Below are 23,986 nucleotides of genomic sequence, written 5' to 3'. Positions count from 1 at the left end.
GAAGGCTTATATCACAAGAAGCACAATCCTCGTATTTCTTAATTCCTCATATTTTTTATTGCTTAATTTCTTCTTTTTAGGATTTCTCTTGTCAAAGCTATTGACTATGCCCTGTCTGACAATGAAAGCTGCAGATGGAGAGGGAAAATTCAGCACACAACTGATTACTGATGCCTAGTTGTGATTTATACAACTCATGAGCTTCCAACAATTTAGAGATGAAAAATGGTTTATCCACACTTTGGTGTGTCGAAACACTCTTTCTACTATTTATCTTGAAACTGATTTTGCTTGAGTGGTGGTGAATGTTATACCCAAAGCTGTGGGTGGAATGTCTAATGGAAACTTCCAGTCATGGGACAGTGGGGATCATGTTTCTGAGCTGAGATGTGAGGGACTAAGTGGATCCCCAAAGAGTTCACCTTCTGATTTTTCAGTGCATTTTTTGAGGTTTTAATTACAATTGGAAAGTATTGTACTGGTCTTGCATTTCCAATCAAGCTGAAAACAACTGTTAAGACTTCATTTTTCATGCTGTTTTTCCCTTGTGCATTTGAGAACATTCATCAGTGATAGAAGAAGGTTGTGAATGTTGGATTTTCACTTGGAAATTTCTTCCCCTGTCCTCATCCCTTTTCAGTACATCAGAGAGAATCAGCTTTGTAATTTTCACTGACTGTGTAAAGAGCTGAGGTCAGCTAATCCACAAGGGCTCCTTCTCAGAGCTGGCAAGTGACCAGAATTAAACAATAGCAAAGATCAGAAATCTTAAAATCACAAGAGACTTATCCTAGTGTGTTCCTGATACTTTTATTAAAGATCCATCAGACATTAGTGTGAGGCCAATAAATTCAGGCCCAAATTAATTTTGGGACAATTTGATAGAAGCTGTTACAATCATGTTTTAAGAGTATAATTTTTAAAGTATACCCCTTATAGAGCAATGCTGATGCAATATTTTCATTAATTAAAATACAGCATTGCTGAATTTCACTCTTTCTGGGTTTTTCTTTTTCAGCTGTGAGCTTAGAAAAGCTCATCAGGAGTCAGGAATGCCAAGGTATTAAATAAATCATTTTCTTTAGTCATTTTATAGTTTAGGCCAGATTACCATTTACAGAAAGTCCCACTTCTATCTCCCAGTGGTGTAAAGGGACTATAAGATGGACAAAATGTAATTTGCATGGAGCAGTGTCAAGATGGCATTAGGATAATGGAGCAGCAGCCAGAGGTGTCCCTGTAAAATCATGCTCATAGCACTGGGAAATGGCGTGTGGATTCAGAGGTAAAATGGGTTGTGGTCTTGTGGTGTTTCCAGTGTTACTTCAGTGTTGTATGAGACATCTTGATCCTCACTGTGCTTCTGGAAGTCCTGCATTTCCTTTTCCTGTCTGTGCATCTGAAACCCTGTGTTGAATTAAGTGCTCCCATTTCATGGCCACATGTGGTACCCCCTCTGCAGCTCAGTATTATATGCAGGTTTTCACCAGTAGCAGAATGTGTTCAGCTGGGTGTCTTACAGGTGACTCTGGGTTGTAGAGGGGAGAGTTGGGGTCCCCTGGTGCTCCACCATGCTCCCCTCTGCTCCCTTTCAGTTTCTGCTGCCCCTTGAAGGCACCCTGCCAGGGTCAGGAGCACTTGGCTCTATCCAGGCACTGGCTTCCATGCAGCACCTCCACCTTCTTTCCTTTTCCTCTGTTCCCCATGTCCAGGTATTAGGTGGGATCTGCCTGTTTCAGTTTAGTACCCAAGAAGGACAAAAGCAGTAGCTGATGTTGAAATGAGTTCATGGGAAACACGGTGTGGTCTTTCCAGCACAGTCCCTCTGGCAGAGGTAAAACAGTGCTCTCCAAGATAACTGTTCTTCAATCTCATCTTTCAGAGGAGGAGAGAAAATTACAGGCCTCTGATTACTCAGGGAGACGAACACACATCTTCCATCTTCGTAATTTTTTCCACCACAATCAAGCATTTCAGGAAAAGGGCCTGAAAGCCTGAAATAGTCAGTCAGGGATCTTTCCGCCTGGTTCCTTCCCTGACAACACACAAGAGGAATAAAAATGAAGGCTCTCATTGCTGTTACGTTTCATTTCCAAAAGCATCTGTCCCATCTGAGATCAGGAGCTAAGGCTGCTAGGAATGAAAATATTCTCCTTGGGGAAAGTCCCCTTGCTATTTCCAGACTAGCAGCATTCAGGGCATTTATGGATTTTAAGGCTGGATGGTCTGGTTCAATCTCTCTTGTTTGACCTGCCATGTACCATGAGAGGGTGTCACCAGCAATTCCCACATTGAGCCTGTTTCTTACACTGGAGCTATGAAAAGCCCCATTCCCGCTGGCAGCACCAGACTCTCCCTGGAAAGCAAGGTCACACACACCTCAAAGTCCTGCAAAACCAACTGCCTGAAGCTTCAGTGCTTGCCTAGCCAGGTCCTGCTCTCTCCAAAGTCAGCAGGGAGGAAAGGGTAAGTTCGATCCCATCCCCACACTCTTGTTTTAGAAGATTCCTCCTTTGATAACAATTTTGGAATATGTAACCAGATATAGTAGACATCGGGGACCTTTTTTCCCTGGAGGGAGTCTTAGAGAAGGGTGCACCATCAGCACCATGCTAAATGCTGGTGAGAAGCCACAGAATAGCCTCTCTCCTCTTCGCCACCTCACTTCCCCACCAAGTCTCTATATTGCCCCCATCATACTTTGCTTGCAGTGTGCCGCCCAACGAGATGTGATATGGGCAGCATCTGTTTATTAGAGAGTTGTGTCAGCACTGTGAAACAAATAAGTAAGTAACTGGTGAAAACAGCTCTGCTAAAATAGAGGACTAGCTCTGATCAGACTGGGCATGATATAACATGGTGGTTTACGGCCATGTAATGCCATTTTCCATTAGAGCTCTTGTTCAAGTCAGGAAGGAGTTTGATCCATTGATGGACGCTATTATAAACAGACGAGAAAACCTCATCCATATTTCTCTTGAGATTGTACAAAGCTGACAGTATGCTAGCTGACCACAGTCATCTGGGACTCTCCCACACAAAATAACCCTCTTTTCATAAATAACAGGATTGTTGTTGTGGTGAACTGAGATTTGCTGTAGAATTCAGTTGTGTCAAACAAAGAGCTTCTTCTGGTTTTTAATTTGAGCTATTAAAAAGATTAATCTTTCTCTTTGTCCTAATTTTCCTTCCCCTCTTTCTGTCTTTCCTTTTTTTTTTTTTTATTTTTCTTCTTCCTCTTTGTCTGTCTTTAGGATAACTTAAAGCTGTTTGTTTGAAACAAAAGATGTGTGAGTCTGGTCAGTAGTGCCCCTGGACTGAATGGTCACGATTTCAAATCCTGCTTAGGACTAAACTTGGATGAATTCCATAAGCTAATAACACAGCACAGTGTTTCAAATTGATGGAGGTGCCGTCCTCTAGATGAGACATAAAACCAGAGATCCAATCTGCTTGGCAGAGACCCCACAGGACTTATCAAAGATGAGTGGGGGCTGCTAAATGTTTTGCCCTTGTCAAATCCTTACCACCATCACGGCTTCTCTTCCTTTTCCAAAGCAATGACACTGGACCTTATGAAAATGAGATGGTGAATTTGAAGGAGCCATCCTTTTTCTAATTATTTAAAGCAGTTTGCAGTGTCTGGCAGAAGGGGGAAAGAGAGATAATCCACTCACTTGAAAGTAGAATGACCCTGAATTTCAAAAAGCAAAACAAAAGCGAGCGAATGGTGCCACCATGCTCTGCAGCAGTGACATTATTAAAGGATCAGTGAGCTATTAAAGCAGCAACATTTAGTACCTCGCCTAATGACTTGTACTGCTAACTGGTTTCCAAATTGAGATTTTTATTGCTTCCATGCACAGACAGAACAAGGCTGTGTCTGCGCTTCCAGAGGCTCGAGCTTAAGCAGACTGTTCACAATAGGATCAATGAATCGTGTCAGTTGAAAACTAGTAATGGCTTATGAGAGTCCCCACTCCTCTGTCCTCTTTTCTTACCAGGGCTGGAAGCTTTGGGCTGTGGGGCATGGTAGGGATCATAAATACCCAGGATTTTGCAGAGAGCCCAGCACGATTCTTGAACTTCCTAACATCTGTGAAATTTGGCAGAGCTGTGAATAAACAGACTGTCCTGAAATCTCCCCAAAGCTGCTCATGCCATTCAGAGTGTGACTGCTGAGAGAAGGGTGTTTGCAGGAGGGACATCGGGCACACTGGTTTCCATTTCCAGGTAGAAATATGGAGTATGGAGTATGTCTATGGAGGAGGAAGGGAGGAAAAAGGGAACTGCAGACACTAGTGAAGGTTAAGATGCACCCAGCTGTTTCCACCATGACTCTCCCAAATAGATTCCTACTGTCTCATATGAGCTGAGCTCTCATGATGGGAATAGCTGGGAAATGTCCATCTGTCAAGTGCAGTTCAAGGTAGGAAAGGAGTTCCTGTAAGTACACAGCATGTATGATTGAGAAAGGAAGATGGTAAAAAACTAACTAACCAACCAACCAAACCAACCAGTGAAAGTGGGTTCTGGTTGCAGTTGCTGTTTTATACACGCTCAGGATATACTGTAAGCCAAAGTGAGCTTGGGTCTTCCATGCACCTGAGATAAATGCAAATGTTACTGCTTTAATTTGTTTTTCTCCATCAGTCCTGCACACACGTGCTGCCAGCACTTGCTGAGTGAGTCATGCCAGCTCTCACCCAGGCTGGACAGTCACAGGGAGAGGCTGACACTGTTGCTTTTGGTTTTATGTATCAGGTGCCTGATTTTCATGACAGAAACTGCTCATCCTTTGCAGAAGCAACAGGCAGAGCAGAGGGGGTAGGATGGCTGGAGAGACTAGCATTACAACATGCACATTTTTTATCTCATGCTGGTCTGAGTCTCTTTCCATCAATGCTGACTGCAAGTTATTCCCATTTTATTACTTTCTGGTGGCTGCATGTGGCATAAGTTTACATTTCCAGTTTCCTCACACTCTCCATCTGTGTGTCCATGCTCTGCAGAATGCCTCTACCTTTCTTGACAAAGCAAACAGGTCTCCATGTGGGCTGCTAAGTATGTTCAGAACTGTAGAAAATGGGGTGAAGTGGCCTTAGAGGCCCTTCTATGCTTCCTTACCCAAACTTCATGCAGGACCAGTTAGACCTAAACTATTCATGTCTGCTGTGAGTTTAGCCTGTTCTTGAAGAGCTCTGGTCTGGAGACTTCCAGATGTGCTAAGGCAGGTTATTCCAGTGGTTAGTCGTCCATAGCTTCAAAAAGCTGTTCCTAAGACCTGAGTTCAGCAGTGGAACTGAATTCCTGCAGGTCAAAGTGAAGGCAGAGCTGTAAGGCAGGAGCTTGTGGAGCCACTGCCTCGGCTGCAGCCACTCTTTTCTAAGGGCTTCCTCCCCCAGGACAGTAGATAAGGTGTTTCCCACCGTGCAAACACAAGCAATGTAGAGAGACAAAGAAAAGGGCAGCGGGGCCATTTCTGACAGAGGAACTTTCTGAGATTGGCACTGACAAAATGTCCTAGAGACTTTACTGAGTCCAATTACCACTTTATGTCTTTAAAGTGCTGAGTAAATGAAAGAAACTACAAGATCAAGCCATGTTAGTCTTCTCAATCTCTTACGTGTCTGACAGCCCTCTCCCCTTCTTTCTCGCTTCCTCAGACTGCTCTGAACTCTTAACCTTCGCCCCCGCTTTGAGTTCACATCTGCAGAAACCAAACTACCCCCAGCCATCCCTAAATTCCGGTAACAACCACAAAACACTTTCAAAGCAACACTGCCCTCCCTCGAACTGATAAACTTTAAGCTGTCTCCAACTTCCCGAACTCCCATGCACGTACGGTCGGTCTCGCCCGTCAGCGCTGGCTGCAGGGAGCTCGCTGGGCACCGCCACAGCCGGGGAACAGCCGGTGCTGATTCACACAACCAGCTCTCCCTGTCCACACAGGCAACAGCCGTGAATACCAGCTGCTCAGGCTGTGCTGTGCCGCTGGGCTGAAGAATATAGATGCCTGCAGCACGTATGGTATTAGGATTGCAGTGAGCCTATTAGGACAGATCCTCTAAAAAAAAAAGGGACGGATCCTCATAACCATCCCCAGGCACAGCAGTGGGAACTGGAAAAGCAGGTCAAAATCACTGGAGAGAAAAGCAGTGTCAGGAGACATACTCAGCCACTAGAACTGAACCTGTCTGCAGCACTAGCAGAGCTGGAGGCTGGCTTTTTGCAGAAGTAGAGTTAAAGACTGTTATATCTGTTCAACCTTCCTTATAAATAATTAAATAAATGATAAACAGAGATCTCACAGTGATGCCTGAACCTGATGTCTCATGCTCGCTTGTTTTGATGTGTCTAATGTAAGTGGGCGGGTAATAAAAGCTTCATTTAGAAGCCAGCGTCTTCACAAGCGCTGCTGGAAGCCCCTGAGACACTGCACTTCTGGAATTTTCCTCTAATGGAAACATCAGCAGATGACTATTGATAAAGCAGAACATGCACACACACACTCAAAGCAACCCAGCAACAGTTTATTTTCCTGGACTGCTGGCTGTTGGATGCAAAGGTCTCTTTAGGTTCCCTAGATTATGGTCCCACCTCAGCTGCTGCATCAGCACTGCTGAAATGCCCATTGCGATGCCCATTTGGGGCAGTGCCCTGGAGAAGTGTGTGGTTATTGTAGCATGGGTAGGCATCAGTTAAAAAGAGAATGATAAGGAAGTTTTCAGCCCCTGTAATACAGCTGTAGATAGTGGCAGCCACTTAGTATCTCCTAGCTGACTGCCACCCTGTAGATGATAAGGAGTTGCTGCTCTGTAACAGGCAGACTGAGGGGTTCATGTTCCACACAAGCAGCAGATTCACCTTCTGGGCCTGTTGTCTAGGGTATTATTTTTCAATGTATTCACAAGTAATTCAGGTTCTTTTTAGGCAAGTGAGTCTTCAGGAAGGTCTGATTCCTGTGTCTGTGAGATCTCTGTGGCATCTCTGATGTGCAGCAACAGCTTCATGCTGGGCTCAGGGTTAGCTGAAGGAGAAGCTGTGGCTAGTGAGGAGAGAAGACACTGAAGTTACTGCTGAACTCCTTAAGGTAACCTGCTGTCCTTCCAGTTTGGTGCTAAAATTGCCATTTCAGGTCCTGAATACAACACAGGTAAAGAACAGCATCTTATCCTTAGACAGTGTGGGGGTCAGAGCCAAAGATTTGGAGGGCTACAGCTTTAATCCCAACCTTCAGTATACTGGTCCATGGCTGGTTCATAGTGTGATATCACTGACCTTGTTTCCTGGATACAAGCACAGAAATACTGCTTGTATCCAAGCATTTATAGGTAATTATTTTCCCTGAATGTGGAAATTGGAGGGCCCCTTTTTGTCTAGTGTATTATTTCATGAGAACCACAGGGATCTGCAACCAGGCATTGGGGGAAAGGGAGATTGTTTCCTCCTGTCTGTGGTTTTATGCAGCATCTGCCTGTGAAAACAAGAAGCAAACAAGATGACCCTCACTTTATCTGTGTGTGTAAGTCATTTTGCCTCAAGCTTGAGCACTGTGGGATGGTTAATGTAAAACTTGCTCTTGCATTAAATAGCAATAATTTACCTTTAGACTCTGCTTTTTTATTATTATTATTTTTAATTATTTAAAAGAAATGCTCCTTAATTAAAAAAATTCACAGATATGAAGCTTGGAAGAAATGTGGCCAGGACATTCTTGGATTACTACAGGCTGAACTCCTTGGTCGAGAGACCACTGGGAACTACTCCTAAAACTCGGTAGGTCAGAAAGCAATTTCTCTTTCTTCAGCTGGGCTGCTTTTTTAATACCTTTCATGACTACATTTCAGTTCTACTGCATTATGGTTTTATAATAAGCGTGCTAGTCTAACTGTGCTTATTTTATTGAAATTCCATTTGGAAATAAAGCATTTATGATCAGGAAAGATACCTGGTTTATGTCTGAAAAATATTCAAGGGATTTTGGAGATATCGATATCTTTCCTGAATTCTGTCTGCTGTACACCAGCCTCATGCCAGTATCTTTAATGGACTTACCCTTCGTTTATCTCCTGAGAGTGAATCAGACCCACTTTATTTGGCAAAGTTTTAATTCTGAAAGTGAAAACTTTTCCAGTGCTTCAGGAAATTACTGGCAAGCCTGTGCTAAAGGCAGAGTTCTCCATCTCCCCTTGGACCTGCCGCAGGGCTGGCAGCCAGGTGGCAGGTTCCTTCTGCCAGTCCAGCTGGAGCACTTTACCTGGGTATCTCCTGTCACTGTAAGTCCTTTCTTCAGTTCTACAACCAGCTCAGTGGATGTTAGTCCAAAAGGAAGTAGAACATGAAGTAAGGCACTGGTGAGCAATGCACAAAGGCATGAAATGCCCAAGCCTGACTCCCTGTGACACTGCTGGCCCTTCTCTGGTATTGTCCAACCTCATCCTTTCAGTGTCCCTTATCTTGTGTGAGGAGCAGGGGAGATATCACTGAACTGTTTTTTTGAGAACCATCATTCCCTGAACTGGAAAAACTGTGTAATGGCATAAAGAGAGGAGCAGAGCAGGAACCAGAGCACCTGTTTCACAAGAAACCATATTCAGAATTTGCCTCTGTTCTGAGAAAACAGCCCCCAAACTCAAAATTTTCAGTTAAATGCATTTGGATCAATTGTGATGTTTCCTTTAGGTTTCAAGTATTCATGGCACAACCAAATATAATTTGTATTTTGCAATGGAAAAGGCAATTCTAAACTGGCAAGGGAGGCAGCTGAACTTTGAGATTCACTCTCTTCTTCTCCTCACTCTTTTTCTATTGGAACAGTTGCTTGTTTGCAAAGGAACACTTTCCCACTGAAGATTTTCTAGTGATGCGTAGGATGGATGTTACAAATATCAGCCCAGATCAGAGAGCAATTGCTGGAGCTCCTTCTGCAGCCTTTAAAAATCCTCTCATTGCAGCCATTCTGGCAGTTCCTTATATATGTGGTCAGAGCCAGGCTGCCTGTGTTAGGTGTTTAAACACCCTTCTTTGAGCCCATCTCCCTTTTCTGCTTGGGATCTTGACACCACAGTTTAGGCTGGCTCAAGGAGGATTGTCAGCACTGCAGTTCTGAATGCTGTTATCTGCAGAGACCTGCAGGGTTAGCAGTGAAAAGCTTGCAGCATCTTCCTCTCCTCTGGAAATTGAATGTATCATTTCTCTCAGACTCCCAAGGGCCACAGCCTCCAAGGCTAAAAACCCACAACTATTACTGAACCTAATTACCACCTGACAGCAAAGTTCTTTTCCATAGCATCATTCAGTTACCTCATCAAAAGGAATGTTTGTTTGCTTGCTTCATTTTAAATTAAAGAACCACTGACAGTGGTAACTGAAGCATTTTAATCTCATCAAATATCCATGGCCATCTCTATAGAGACAGCCACGCCAGCAGGGAGAGATACACATCTATAATCAGGTTGCACTGAGCAAATTTTTCTCATTCCCCCACCAGAGCTTAATGGGGTGAGAGATCTTTTGTTTGGGGAGTGCTACCTCACAGTAAAATCCTAAATAAAGTAAATGTTCAGCCCAAAGCCAACAGATGTTTACAGAATAGATTTTTAAAGATTCATGTTGTTAATTTCCTGATGGTTTTCAAATACTAGCTTTTCCCTGCAAGTAGACAAATGCCTTCTATTTGTATCCAGGGCTTTTCCACCTGACATTTGATCAGAGCCTGTATATATATATAAAATGTACACCAGTAAAATGAAATTGTTCTTTGAAGCTCTTGTGTTAAGTGCAAACCTCTCCAAAAGGGAATCTTGCAAACTGCTGGGAAACAGAAGGGAGATGGCTGTGGCTTTAAATAAGCTTTGGCTAGGCAGTGAGACTAGGAAAGATGTAAAATGATACTAAATATCTGTGTAATCAGGACTAATTATATGGCACGGTTATTAGCTTGAAACAGGACATGTTGTGCCCACAGTTTATGAAAATATATTAAAACATTACCAGATTCCACATACTCATTGAAAGAAAGCTGCAGAGTTAATAAACGTGTAAGGACAACTAATTGGCTGCTTTGTCCCAGCCTACTACAGGCAGAACAATTTCTGTTTGAGGGAATTAGTGCAGCCAAAATGTGTTATAATGATAGGTCTGGAAATAGCAACAACCTGCAACACTTGCAGAGCATATCTGTCAGAAAGACCTTAAGGAAGGAAATGTTTATGTTGGAATCACCATATTTCAGAGAAGAAAACTGAGTCACAGAAAGAAGATGGACCTGAGATCAGAATTAGGGTTGGTACCCAAATCTGGGCACCTTTCAAGAGTTTTGTCCATGCAGTCAGGCTGTCAGACAGCAGCCATCCTACAGCATAGGCAGTGCAGGCAGTTCAGTGGGAACCAAATTAGGGTCATTTGGAGAGGGAAGAAAGAACTGATGCAACAGCTCTGGTTATAGAACCAAGATGGAGGCTGGATGTAAGTTACCCTGCTAATCCAAATGCTTGAGCAGCTTATTTCAAGAGGTCAAGAGAAATAGCTATATCTTGATTCTGTGATTTTGCATATAACCTGCTTATGTGCCTTTAAGTGAATCCAACTGATTGGCTGGACCTGTGGTTAAATTCCACTTGCTATTGCCTACAGAAGCCCCTGGATCAAATGCCACCTGTAGATAAACATACCACAGAATCACAGGCTGGTCTGGGTTGGGAGGAACCTTAAAGATCACCCAGTTCAACCCCACTGCCATGGACAAGGACACCTTCTGCTAGATCAGGTTGCTCAGAGCACCCTCTAGCCTGGCCTTGTGCACTTTCATGGATGGGGCACCCAAAACCCCTCTTGGCAACCTGTTCCCATGATGGAGCTTTAAGTTCCTGGCTGTGGAACTGTGGCCACTGCCCTCCCAGGAGTCAGGCTCCCTCAACTTTCCAAGAAACAACCATGAGTGTGATGTTTGGGCTGGAGCCTCCTGAGGATGAGGGGGGGGGGGGGTGCAGTTGTGATTCTGTGTTTTATCCCTGAGTGTGTAGTTGCTAGAAAATAACATTGAAATTCTCGTGGTGGTGGTGGTCTCTGAAGGGTTGAGGTGATCTCTGGGCCTCCTAACTCTGATCACAACCCTGTTCCCTCCCAGTGTGTCCTCACCAGTGAGATGGGGTGGTCACAGTTATAGACAACAGTAGACAACAAGCTTAGAACCTTCTGTTCCCTCTATATCCAAAGGAGCCTTTGGGCAAACCTCAAGTCCCCAAATAGCTCAGATGCCTGAAAAGACCTCTGGCCTGTGCACTGATGCTGTAGAGAAGTCAGATGTGAAAATTAAATGCATAAAGGGTAAGGGTTTTTAGCAGTGTCTTTACTTCTTAAACAGTTCTTTCTGTTATTATTATTGTCCCCTGCACCCTCCCTCCAACCACAGCTCATCCAGTCCTTCTCAGAACCCTTCACCCCCTTCCCTGTGACTGACCTTCCTCCAGCATTCCCCTAGTTCCCCTGGGAGCAAGCCCAGTGACCACACAGGGTTTCCCACAGCCTGCAACGGGAGGTCAGGACTTGTTTTAGACAGTAACCCCGATGTGTCCTGCAGTCCTCATTGCAGGGAGATCCTGTGATCCCAAACAAACACCCAGTTCAGAAAGATAATGTCCCCTGTTATCAGCATGCTAGGCAATTATTTTCCTGAAGGTGATGTGTCTGTGGCAAGATAGGAAAGCGTCAATGACTCAGCTGGGGAGGGCAGGAAGGTTAGAATATTTTCCTGTGTGAGCTAATGAATTAAAAGCCTTGCTGAAAATGCTGGATGTTCTCTGGCGTGACAAGCCAGCAGGTCCATGAATTTCTAACAGGATAAGAGAGAGCTCTGTGCTGCCAACAGAAGCTGCTGGACAAGAGAGCATTGCCACTTAGACGTGCTTGAGAGAGGCTCAGGAGAGCCTGTCCTGGACACAAAGGGTGGGTTAAGTGGGCATGGAACAGAGGAGTGCAATGCAGAAAAGGGCTCTCAGGCAGCAATGAAGGTTTGTGCCCTTCCCCTCCTCTTGTTACTGTCCTTTTCTAAGCTGTTCAGTGACCAGCGAGTTCTGCTCCCAGTGTGCTTGCTGGAAACCATTTGAGTAGAGCTCCCATTGACGCTGCCAGTGGCACCGGGAGCTCTTCCTCTTACTGAATCTCTGACTTGCTCTCACCTCTTTCTACTTGTGCCAGAGGAAAGGTTAACATTGCTTGGGATGAAAGTGAGAAATGTCCTCCACTAAAATCATTAGTAAATGGTGAAAAATGTGTAAGAGATTAAGAGACAGCAGAGTACAGCTGTCACAGAGAAAGGCTAAGAAAACAGATTTTTTGCTGAAAACTTCACAAATGCCAGTCACCTTGAACTGCCTGAAGTCCACCCTTTTGCCCATATCAGCATTGCTCAGTTCTTTCACTCTGGCTCACTGTGCAGCAGAGCCCTGCTCCAACACAGTATCAGCAAAGGAGCTCTTGCCTCTTTAAAAGAGTGATATTTTTTCTTTGACAGCCACTGCTTCCATGTTTCTCATATTCTGAGCACACTGAAGTTCAAATTATAGAAGCGCTGAGTGTGAAAAGAGCTCTAGCTGAGGTTAGGGGAGCTGGGATTTGGCCACCATGTGTGTACCCTGAAAAATCCCACCTGGGCCTCGCTGATGGAGCATTCTGTAACTCACGTCTGCCCCGTATTTTCCAGTTGGCAAAACCCAGGTGCTCTGCCCACAGGAGTGCTGGAAAAGAAATTCCTTCCTGCGTGGGAAGCTCACAGTTGCTGCACTGATACACATGAAAGAAAAGGCCAGGAGAAGATGAATAATTCTAAGAGTAGGGATTTCATGGCATGAGGCAAATAATGCCTGGGGCCACAAACTGAATGAAAAAAGGACAGAAAATATTGACTGGCCCTTCATTAATTGCTGACTGTCCATCGTGCCCTGAATAAAGCAGCCGCCTTGTTGAAGAAAAAGTAGACTGTGATGAGGTAATTAAAGACCCTATCAGAAGGCATATCTGCCAGGAGGTTGAATTAAAATTGCTCTGACAGCCTTTATTCTGGCAATTCCTCCTTTTGCTGCTTGACTTTGCAGCCTTAATGATGATATATGAGTGCACAGCTGTGTATCCAACAGGCTGGATAGGCCCATGGGACTGTCCCACCATCCTCAGAGGCAATGGGCACCATCTTCTTCATCCCATTGGGTGGAGCTGGGGAAAGTCTTTCTATGTGTGGACATAATCTGATCAAAGGCAGGTCCTTCTGCCAGGACAACTCTGCCTTTCAAGTTTTGATCCCCATCTTTAGACACTAAACATCTGTTTCCAGAGGTTGTGTGTCTTACAGGCTCAGACTGATACTCCCAGGGATGTGCTGCTCTCTGGCATGTGCTATGTATGGGTCCCTCTGCCCCACAGAGGATGCTCTTCCCAGTTCACTCCTCTCTTCAATTCTAAGCTCTGCCTTTAGGTTTTTTTGAGGTTTCACCTATATCTGGTAGTGTTTTCTTTGACCTGTCCATGACTGACCTGAGAGCTGGGAGTGAAGCCACCTCTCTGCTTTATGGAGGTGGCTGCTTCTTCTCGTTCCTGAGGGGCTGTTTACTGCCATCCCCAGCTCCCTTCTTCCAAACTTAAATCATCATCTTGCTGTCTTTTCCCCGACCATTTTCAGTGGCTAAGAGGAGAGCAGAGTTTAATAAACAGAAAAAAATGTTCTAGAACAAATTCAAAAGGTCAGCAAACCCCCTTATGATTTGTAGAGAAAGGAGGACACAGAATGAGGGCAGGAAAGAGAGGCAGCTGCAAAGCTCCCCATCACCATCCTGGCTTCCTTTGAGGGAGGATTGCAAATTGTCTCAGGGATTCCACCAGGAGCTGGTCCATGGGTGCCCTGCAGCTGTATCACTTTTGTAGGGACAAGTGGAACTGTCATACCTGGCTCCCTGAGTGTTTAAACAGTGCAAAGCTCATATGAGGGTCTACAAACACCCCTTGCTTTATCTTCCCATGTTGGTCTGTAGATTTTTCCTTAAAATGAAAATTAAAAACAAAACCAAACTCCAAACAAAAAACAACTCCTAAAAACCTCAGCCAACCAAAAAAAACCAAACCCCAAAACACCCAACCAAACAACCAAAAATACTAAAACCAAATCAAACAACAAAAACACCACAAAACTGTTGAGGACTCAAAAAACTTCAAGCTGATTTCCAGGTCTGTAAATTGTATGAGTAACGGGAGCACTACTAAGGTTTAAAGTGAAATTATATGTTTTGCCTCAAAAATTAATTTTGTGGATTTTTTTCCCCTTTTCCAGTGGTAATTATAATCTGTCAATTTACTCCCACACACGTCTGCATGTTTTATGCAACTCTTGATACTTGTATCTGTCGTTAAAGAACACCTTCCAGGTTTTGAACGGTGACACATTTGCGTGGGTTCAGTGAAAAGGATTCATTTACGGGATTTTAAGGAGACGTGCAGTGCTTGGCCAGCTCCCAGCAGGGGCCTCACCAAAATTCCACATTACAACAATTAGCTTCTCAAACACTCAGGAAACACAATGCCAGCTGCAGGGATTTTTAAGCACATGCAAACACCCAAATACACATCCAGCTTGGTCCTGCTTTCAGCCAGTCCCTAAACAGAGGGTGTGTAAAAATACTTCAGGATGGGGAGCCAATGTGCCTGATGGGTGGCCTAGTAGGAGAAAACAATCTGCATTACAGCATGAAGTAAATTGGTCCCTGTTAACAATCCCTTTCAAAATGAAGGTGCTGTCAGCTGTTTTAATCTAATTTACTCCACCTTAATTTACTTTTTGGAAATGAGCTAAATGAATAAGTTGAATTATGGCTACTTTAACTCTGAAGGAGCATATCCACATAGGAGCTTGCTGTGGTTTCACTAATCAGCTTTGCATTTACACCCTAAATGTATTTGGATTAGATCTCACAGGCATTCTCACAAAGGTATGCCTGCAGATATCCACCTGCTTTCCTTTTCCTTCCCTGGTCTTGTTGCTCTGAGGAAGCCAGGGCTCAGGACGCAGATTTAGTTCATGCATCACCCTGGCACAGGCTTTTCCTGAGTACCTAAAGAGCAGGACAGAGCACTCTGCTCTGAGAGGAGGGACAGGGACCTACAGGAAGTGTGGGTCAACATGGGTAATGTCTGATGCACATAGCACGTGAGTCCCAGTATTGTATTGCTACCTTGAACAAGCTCAAGAGACTCATTTTCTGCTACATCTCATCAAGTGAGTGCAATCCATTATTCTCCTGCTGTTCCTTAGGAAACGGGAGGACACAAGACAAGGCAAAACCTATTCCCATCCTCTCTTTAGCTTCCTGTTCCAGGGTCACCACAGACACACCAGGGTGGCTGTGGGTGAGCCACGTGCATTGATTGTAATTGTGGCTCCTTCTTCCCTTGCGTGATGGTGGCTCCAGTCACAGTCAATTATTCCTTCCCCGAGCATGGTCTCCTGGATGAAGCAGGTATGTCCTGCTGCATTGAGCTGTGGAGAGAGACCAGAAACTCAGGGATGGATAGCAAGTAGCAAGATTCTTTCTTTGGTGGAGAGAGAGACACTTGCACACTCTCCTGGGGAGGGGGCTCTAATATCTGCCTTCTCTATAAACACTATGGACCAGCTGTTGCATTCAGAAAAGCAGAGCCACAGAATATGGGCCTGATGAGATTTTCAGGTAGTGCTGGGATTCTCCACACACCACATTGAGAGGGGTTTGTAAGGCCCAGAAATCACAATCTGCTGTAATGGATGGGGTGGTCACCTGGCAGGCATCAGTATTTGCTCACTTACTGGAAATAGACACTGATGTCTGCCTGAAAAAAAAAACCAACCAAACAATCAAGCCTGTGGTAATGGCTGAGGATTTCTGACCTTTGCTCTAACATTTCAAATTTGTTTTTATTGCTTCTAATTGGCCTTGCTTTGGAGCATGCACATTATCTAACTGCCAGGGCACTGGCTGTCATTATCTGCTGGGTCATTTGGTTTGTGTTCTTTACGATTGAAACTTGTCAGGCATATCCAGAAAATACTGCGCTCCCCTTGCAGTGTCAAACGTGGCACTGGTTAATTGTGCATCCCTGAGAGTGAAGCGCTGGAAGTGATCAGGCACTGATTGTTTAGCTGGAATGGATGCAATGGAAATGTGTCTCCTCAGTATGAAGGGGAAAGTGTGAAAATTAGATCAGCAGCACTAGGACAGCAGCCAGATTTCTTAGTTTCAGGGATCAGAGGTTACCCATTTTCTAGCCTTGATGATGCATTTTTGGTCCCACTCACATGGCTCAGATAACTTAATTTTCTCCTCCCTTTGCAACAATATAAGCACGAAGACTGCTATTTTGACTTTCTTTAATATACCAGTTGCAAAGTCACTAATTCAAATCTCCCCACCTCACCTTGCTTCACCACATGGAAACAAAAGTCAAGAACAGTGTGTGTGCAAGACCTTAAAATGCCACAGTGCCACAAGTGTGCTTATGGTGGTGGCTCTGTAAACCTCAGCTTATCTAAAACATCAGCCCAGTTTGTAAGTCTGCTGATTCATTTTAAGACCATTAAGATTTCCTACCAATTAGAAATGCAGGTAGAATTGTTTTGCATGTGAACATGTACAGTGCATTCAAAGTAGATGTATATAGGGCTTCTCCTCCTATAGACAGGCTGGGAGAGCTACAGGCAGCAATAGCAATGTCCTCATTTTGCCAAGTGTAAAAAAGAACATCACTGGGAACACCAAGCTGTTAGATCTCAATGTGAATTATGCATCTGCTGTATTTAGATAGAAGCAATTTTCCTGTTGAAATCAGAGGTTGACATTTTTTCCCATGGGGTTCTGTAACTCAAAATTGTGTTGAGATCAAGCATGTAGCAGGGATTTTTTTAGCTCTAAAGGTGAATGTATTCAGATTATTCAAGTGGTGATTTTTTGGATGTACAATTAGTTGAGTGAGAGATGTGGTATAAATTTGGTATTGTAATTGCTATGCCTCTGAGATTTCAAATTGCAAAACAGCTTGCATGGCTACACGATTAACTGTTGTCTGTGCGATGAACATGTGGCAGAGCTGTGGTTTGATTGTGACTGTCTCTCAATTGACTGTAGGTCCCAAAAAGTCACTTTGTCAAAAGTAGCTGATGTGAACAGAGTGGTTGATACTCATGATGCTTCAGTGGATGCCTGGATGGCTACAAAAAGGCCAGTGTCTAAAATTCCACCTTTAAGTGCAGTTGGTAAGACAGGATTTCCTTTTTCTGTGTTAGCAAAATTGTGAAAAAGGTAAGAGGTTTTAAGTCCCATTTCTATCCTCTTCATATATTTTGTATTATATTGTTTGCTTCACTTGCACACAGGAGAACAGGAATGACATTCAGCAGTGCTTTTGTAATGGACTGGGCCAGTGAGTGCAGAGAAATGGGGTCTGTATGAAACACCAGCCACTGACCAGGAGCCGAGCCCTGCACGTCCATCCGGCACTGGCTGTGCCCTGGGAGCGGGCAGTCAGGCTGTCAGCAGTGACATGGGGAGTGCTGATGCAGCCCCAGGGCAAGGGATGGACTGGCTGGCTGGCTTTCTGATGTTTTGTGTGATTCTCCATTTGGTCCACAGCTGCTGCTGTGTTTGGATCTGCAGTGTTGTCTAGGAACATGTCAATGTAATTTTACACAGAACCAGAGAAACCACTTGTTCTCACCTCACTCTGCCTTTCAGGTCTCCCTTCTAGGGTCCTAATGTATCTATTTTTGTCTGTGTTTCTCTTCAAAATACTACTGTGCCTTAGGTTGGTGATTGAACTGTGGAGATGCAGTAGATGCTTAACTGGTGGCAGCTGTGACAGCCTTTGTCTCAGAGGCACCTTTTCAGTCCCAGTGAGACCTGACAGTGCTGGTAGGAGGCTGTGAAGTGAAGCTCTTTGCTCTTGGATATCCTGGTGCTGGCTAAGCCACCCCAAGCAAGGGATGGTGCTGCAGGACCCACACCCTTTGCATTCAGCCTCTCATCAAAGCTAAGGCTCTGGGTACAATGGTGTGAGCTGTGACCCTTTTTCCCCAGGCCTGACACTGCCCAGACAGACAGCCCAGGGCTGAGGCTGTCTGGTCACTTGTATCTGTCTTGCTGTGACCAGCGTGTCAGGACCTGGAGCAGGGAGTGGCAGCAAGATTGCTGGGCTGTGAGATGGAGGATTTTAATTAAGGCTTGTAAGCAAAGAGGCTTTATAAGTAAATAGAATAAAAAGTTACAGAATTAACTGATACTAGATATTTACTTTTCCTTAAAGCAGAAAATATTCATCATGCACACTGTAAACACCCATCTGGGAATGCTTTGTCTGGAAAATAAGTAGTGAGACTTACCAGGAATCAAAGTTTTACAAAGCAGGTTTTCCCTGAGACAAGCTGTGGGAAGCTGGGAAGCTGGTTCTGTGGTGCTGGGTTGTGAGGAGCTCAGTTCTTACCCTGTGAACTCCTAGGGCATCATTGCAAAAGTACTTTTTATTTAGCATAACCCTGCTCCTTTGGAGGCCAATAGTAAAACTCCCAATGCTCTGCTAGGGCTGTAGCTTGAAAGGAGCACTGTAAACACCACACTCCAATTAATAGTGACAACTGAAGTTTGGCATGACTGCTAGATAATTGGAGTTAACTGGCATGGTGAAATAGCAGTGTCACATTGGGCTCTTTGAAGGCACTGGTCTGGATGCTGGAAGAACTGGCATCATGTGCTGGGTGTTGGGTGTTCCCCAGCCAAGCAGTGGGAGTCTGCCACCAAAGAGTCTGACTCAGCTGTGAACATCCCTGGCAGTGGGGGAAATCCAGTGGTGAACAGACATGTGAACGTAACTGTCCTGTGAATGGTACATTCCCCAGAAGGAAATATTCACAGTGATAGGAGGGCTGTTAATGAGCTGAAATGTAGTGCGGAGTGTCCTAAATGAGTGGATGCACCACCACAAGGAGAAAACAGTGGTAAGCGCCTCACCCAAAGGGAAAGTATGGCACTTCTCTTGCAGAGCTCAGGCCTAGCACAAAGCCCTTGAAGCCTTCTGGAAGGACTAACCTTGCTCTAGCCAGAGGAGGATGGGACCAGCTGATCTTTAACCAACCCTAATCTGTGTGGAGCTGCCAAAGCCTTCCTTGCAGATGCACTTCACTGTGAGACTTCTCACATGGCTTCTCCTCATAGCGCCCCACACACACAGACCTTACCTGCTGCTGAGACACTGCAGTGTCTGACAGTACCTGTCCTCTCTCTCTTCCTTTGGCAGGAAGGACAAACTGCCGCACTTTAAATGCACTACCCAGCGGGGCCCAGGAAACAGCCATGCTGGCAGCAAGCCGGAGAAGAGGAGCCAGGCACATCTGAAGGACCAGTCTCTCTCCACACGATGAGAGGAGTGAAGAGGAGAGGAGGGTTGCAGGGCAAGGCAGAGGAGCACGTCGCAGTCTGGAATCAATGATGTTTCTTTTTTTTCTCCCAGACAAGTATTTCTAAGATAACAAATAGTCCAAGGACTAAAGAGGGAGAGGGAAATTAGCTAGAAATTTTACTATTGATTCTTTTTTATTTATAGATGGTGAATCAATTTCAGGGCTTTTTTTTTTCTTCCTTTCTTTTTTTTGAATCTGTGGGGGGAAAAAAGAGTGAACTGATAGATTTACAGAAATCATTTGCGGTGGCTGAAAAGCTATTTGTTAAAAGGAGAAAGCCTCCCCTTCCTCCATCAGTGCCCTTCTCTCTCTTTAAAGGGGTAATCCATACAATGAGCTAACAAGGGAGTCCTGGCTCCCCTGCTGCACTATGTGATGTCTCCCCTTTTAGTGTCAGGCTCAGAAGCTCTTATGCGGATTGCATGTGCTAGTCCTGCTAGCTTGCATTAAGAGAGCCTGATAAATAGCTTCTGGGAGCCAGGCAGGTGCTCCTCAGTGCGCTGTTCATCATCCACTGCATGGTTAGGTTTTTTGCTCTTCTATCAGATTATTTGAGGAGAAGGGTCATATGAGAAATGTTATTGTCAGGCTGCAGGCATGAAAGTTAATGCAAGTCCTCTCTAGCTGTGGTCCTCAAGCAAAAACTGGTTGGGGTCTAGAAAGACTGGACTTCCCAACATATGTATGACTGAGGCAGCATGAGCTAGGGGTAGTGCTGAAAGGAGTGAACAGTGTTGTGCCATTACTGCAAGAAATCCCAAGTAAAACCTCAGCACCTTCCCATTACATGGACAGCATGTGAAATCTCTGCTCAAAGCCACTGTCCCTATGCAGTCTTGACTCCTGCATTGTGTAGCTGCCTGAAACCTCTGCCAGTGATTCTCTAATTGGAGACTAAAAGAGGGTAATGCTGAGGGGAGTCTGAGTGTCTCCCAGGGGATGGGAAGGGAGAATGCACTTACAAGTGCCTCTTTTCAACCCATCAGAAGCCTTGGGAGGCAGCTTCTCTTCACTGTTTTCTGCCAGGAGTAGGGCTGCAATGGTGGTTCGAGGGAGAGAAGGTGCCAAGACACAGTAGATAGGAAAAGTATAGACCAGACTGAGGAGAAAGAATTATGGGTGAAATGAGACTGAATAAGCTCCTCTTGGTGTGGCCTTGAAAAAGTACTAGTCTCAGACACTCTTTTCTTTGAGAAAAGAGCTGGGTTGGTTGATCCTCTCTTCTTTCCCAGGACATGATCTAAGAACAGAGTCAGGCTCAGCTGGGTCCTCACACTGGCCTGTGAGAAAGAATGAATCCTGTGGATAAATGAAAAGGTATGAGAAAAACTGAGAACCACAAGCTAAACCAGAACTTTAGAGTAACTTAAATTTACTATCCGTGGTGAAAGTACTCCCTGATTCTTTAGTCACAGAGACCTGGCTGCAAGGCCTGAGCATGACCAACGACGAGCCATAGTGTGATTGTAGGAAGAACTGAAAACAGCTCAACCATAACAAGCACCATCCCAATGAACCTCCTGGAAGCCACTGGCACATGGTTTCCATCCAGTTTGTATTACTGCAGCCATAAAAGAGTGAGCAGGTACAAGTCAGGACAAAAACTTGGCTTTGCATGCCTCTGAAAACAGACAAGCTACTCAGGATCTGCCAAAACTTGAGCTGAATGTATCTGTGCAGTAGGCACCTGTTAGCTGGGCTTTCCTTAGTTTGTTGCTTTCTGACCAGGGGAACTTGAAAACAAGAAGGAGATATCCCAATGGAAAGTAAATTATTTAAAACACCAAGCAAAACTGATACTGTCAGTATTTCAAGGTGAGGGGGTTAAACTCTATACTTATTTAGGAAGAATAAAATGCCTTTATATGATGGATTCCAAGGCATCAAGAGGCACAGTGCTGGCTCTCTGTCTCCAAAAGCAGAGTAATGAATAGCAGTGACATTGTGATAATTAAAATGACCTCTTGGAGATATGGATTAGAAGGTACACAGAGGTGGGTTAAGTTTTCCTTTGAATTAATCTAGTGCTAATTTATAACTATCTTTGGGTATTCGGCATTTTAGTGGAAAACTTTCAAAGTTGGTTTACTGGGGTGAAAATGCTCGTTCTACATATTCATTAGAAAAACACTTGCAGAATTCCTTGTTATTTATTTTTGAGTGTTTCTATATACACATATATATATAATGAGAGAGTTGCAGTATTTGCTTAGCCACTAGAAAGTCTACTCTAGAAATATGAATAAAGTGATAAAAGCAGCTGTGGAATGAGTGTGTTGTTTCATTTTCATTTCTTCCTCCTCAGAGGCTCCCAGTTCACTTCAAAACTGAGACAGGGACAGGAAAATTCTGGGAAGCCCTTGTGCTGCTCTGCTATCTGCTGTCAAAGGCTGCCTCTACCTGACTTGTAAAAGTCAGTCTTTAAGTTTAGATTTAATATCTGGATCTTCCTGGAAATCACTGTCTGTGCTTCTTACTTGTCTTGTGCCACCTGTATCTGCTCCACAGCCTCAAATTTATAGGTGATGATGCTTCCTTTCTGCTGAGATATCCCAAGCTTTTAGTTGGACAGAACAAACAGACTGGAGATGGTTACCCATATGGGAAATGATGACATCCCATTTGTCAACTCCCATGCTGCTAACCTTCCTCTCATCCTCTCCACCTGCCTAGCAATGCCATAACATCCACACGTAAGGTTATCTGCCAAGAGCATCTGCGTTGCTCTTCAGTCAGGCAGCACGCCCATTCTGGAACCCACCTTCCCCATCCTTGTTCCAGCACATCATGTTCAAACCCTTAGCTCTCACCTCCCATTTCATTCCTCTTTCAGTTTGTCTCTGGCACCTTTGGGTCCACCGCCTACCCAATTTTTCCACATTGAGATCCCAATCACATCTCCCCTCAGCCCCACAGGCAGAGCTGACTCTAAAGTGCTTTCTTCAGAGACCTGCCTCTGCTTTCAGGGTTCACTAATAAACCACATTTCTTGAAAGCATTCCCTCACCAGCTGGGGATGGGAGCCTGAGCCTTTAACTCTGGGGTCTTTGCCTGATGAGGGTTTACACTTAGGTGTGGCAGAGTGTGCATGATGTGCACATCCCATTTTTGGGGGAGACTAGCATGGGAGCTGAAAAGAGACCTCTTGTTCCCAGTCTCTAGTTCACTTTTCTCCCACATGAGTGTGGATGTTCTGTTCCTCCACCCAAGCAGGCAGATCCTGCTTCAGACCCTGCTTCTGGCCTGCCATGAGCCTCTTTCTGGGAGATGATTTTTGTCTCAGCATAATTAATGCATGTTGTACATCCAACAGTAATTCTTTACTAGTTGCTTGTGTCAGTTCCAAGGTAAGGTAACACCAGGGATTCTGAAAGGTTCAGAAACCAATATGGTTCTAAAATTAGGCATTTCATTGGACAGAATGGTATTTACTCTTAAGAACAAAATCTGAGTGTAAGTGGAGGACTTTTCTTGTAGGGAAACCAGTGTCCCATTGCAATGCCTTCCCTGCTTGTTCTCAATCTCTGCCTGGAGAGCTGCAGGGCCTTCCCTTGGAGTAGTAGCAATGTATTTGTACAGGACTGAGTCATGAATATTAAAATGCCAAAAATTAACTTGTTTTATATGCATTCTGCTCCCCTGACAAGAAAATCCCACTACAAACCCCTGCACAGGCAGTCTAACTGCGCTGAATTGGACCCTCGCTGTGAGGGGATTATATATTCTGATTGGGGCTGAGTTTGCAATTATTTTCTCTGCCACACCAAAAACCTTTACTGCAGAGCTGCAAACCAGTTATAGGAACATGAAATGCTTTGACTTCTTCACTAGGGAAACATTAATCCAATCACAGGTTATGCCCATTACAAACTATGGCAATATTGTATACAGGAATTCCCAGGAGAAGGTTCTACAAAAATTGGAATCTCTCTATAACCATGTTATGAGATTTACTGGTGTGGATAAAATGGGCAGAGTTAAAATTACCAGGCTGGCTATCTCTAAAAGACAGGTGAAGTCTGCTGGCTATCATTGCTTCGCAATATTACAAATGGAAAAGCCCTGAAGTAATTGAATAACACATCTGCTGAAAAAACCTTGTGAACTGCTATAACGTAAAGATAGACTGCAAGGAAACAATGTAGGTACAGCATCCGCGTAAAAAGGAAAAAGATGCTTTCCCTACCTGGTGCAGGAAGATATCACAAATACAGGTACAGATTGTCTCTTTGCCTTCTAGATTATTTGTGTGTATGTGTGTGTGCTCTATATATTTATGTGTGTGTTTGTATCTATCTACCTCTTTCTTTTTGTATAAAAATAAGTCAAACCAGGTTCCTCAGCAGCCGGAGGTGCTTGATGGTAATGCAGAGCTCACTGCATTTCCTTTTCTGCTGGAGGTTGCTGAAAACATTTGCCATAACTGGCAAAGGAGCTGCTTTCTGTCCCCTTAAAGACTCTCTGTCCTTGTGCAGAAAAAATATTTCAAAGCACTTTGTAAGAGCTGATGAAGGT

The 23,986-nt window shown here is 44.3% G+C and overlaps 1 protein-coding gene across 2 annotated transcripts in view; it reads left to right on the top strand.

Moving 5' to 3' along the window:
• LOC139676330 (BEN domain-containing protein 5) overlaps window positions 1-21,739 on the top strand; it is an 893,330-nt gene extending 871,591 nt beyond the window's left edge. For both annotated transcript variants that reach the window (XM_071565176.1, XM_071565175.1), the window contains exons 12-13: window positions 7,683-7,779; window positions 19,309-21,739. In XM_071565176.1, coding sequence (XP_071421277.1) covers window positions 7,683-7,779; window positions 19,309-19,432 — 221 coding nt within the window. In that variant the 3' untranslated portion in view covers window positions 19,433-21,739. The remainder of the gene's footprint in view (window positions 1-7,682; window positions 7,780-19,308) is intronic.
• Window positions 21,740-23,986: the final 2,247 nt, after the last annotated feature.

The sequence above is a fragment of the Pithys albifrons genome, chromosome 10 (genome assembly GCF_047495875.1).
Source record: "Pithys albifrons albifrons isolate INPA30051 chromosome 10, PitAlb_v1, whole genome shotgun sequence".
In the NCBI taxonomy this organism is placed as follows: Eukaryota; Metazoa; Chordata; class Aves; order Passeriformes; family Thamnophilidae; genus Pithys; species Pithys albifrons.
This window is presented reverse-complemented; position numbering and strand designations above follow the sequence as displayed.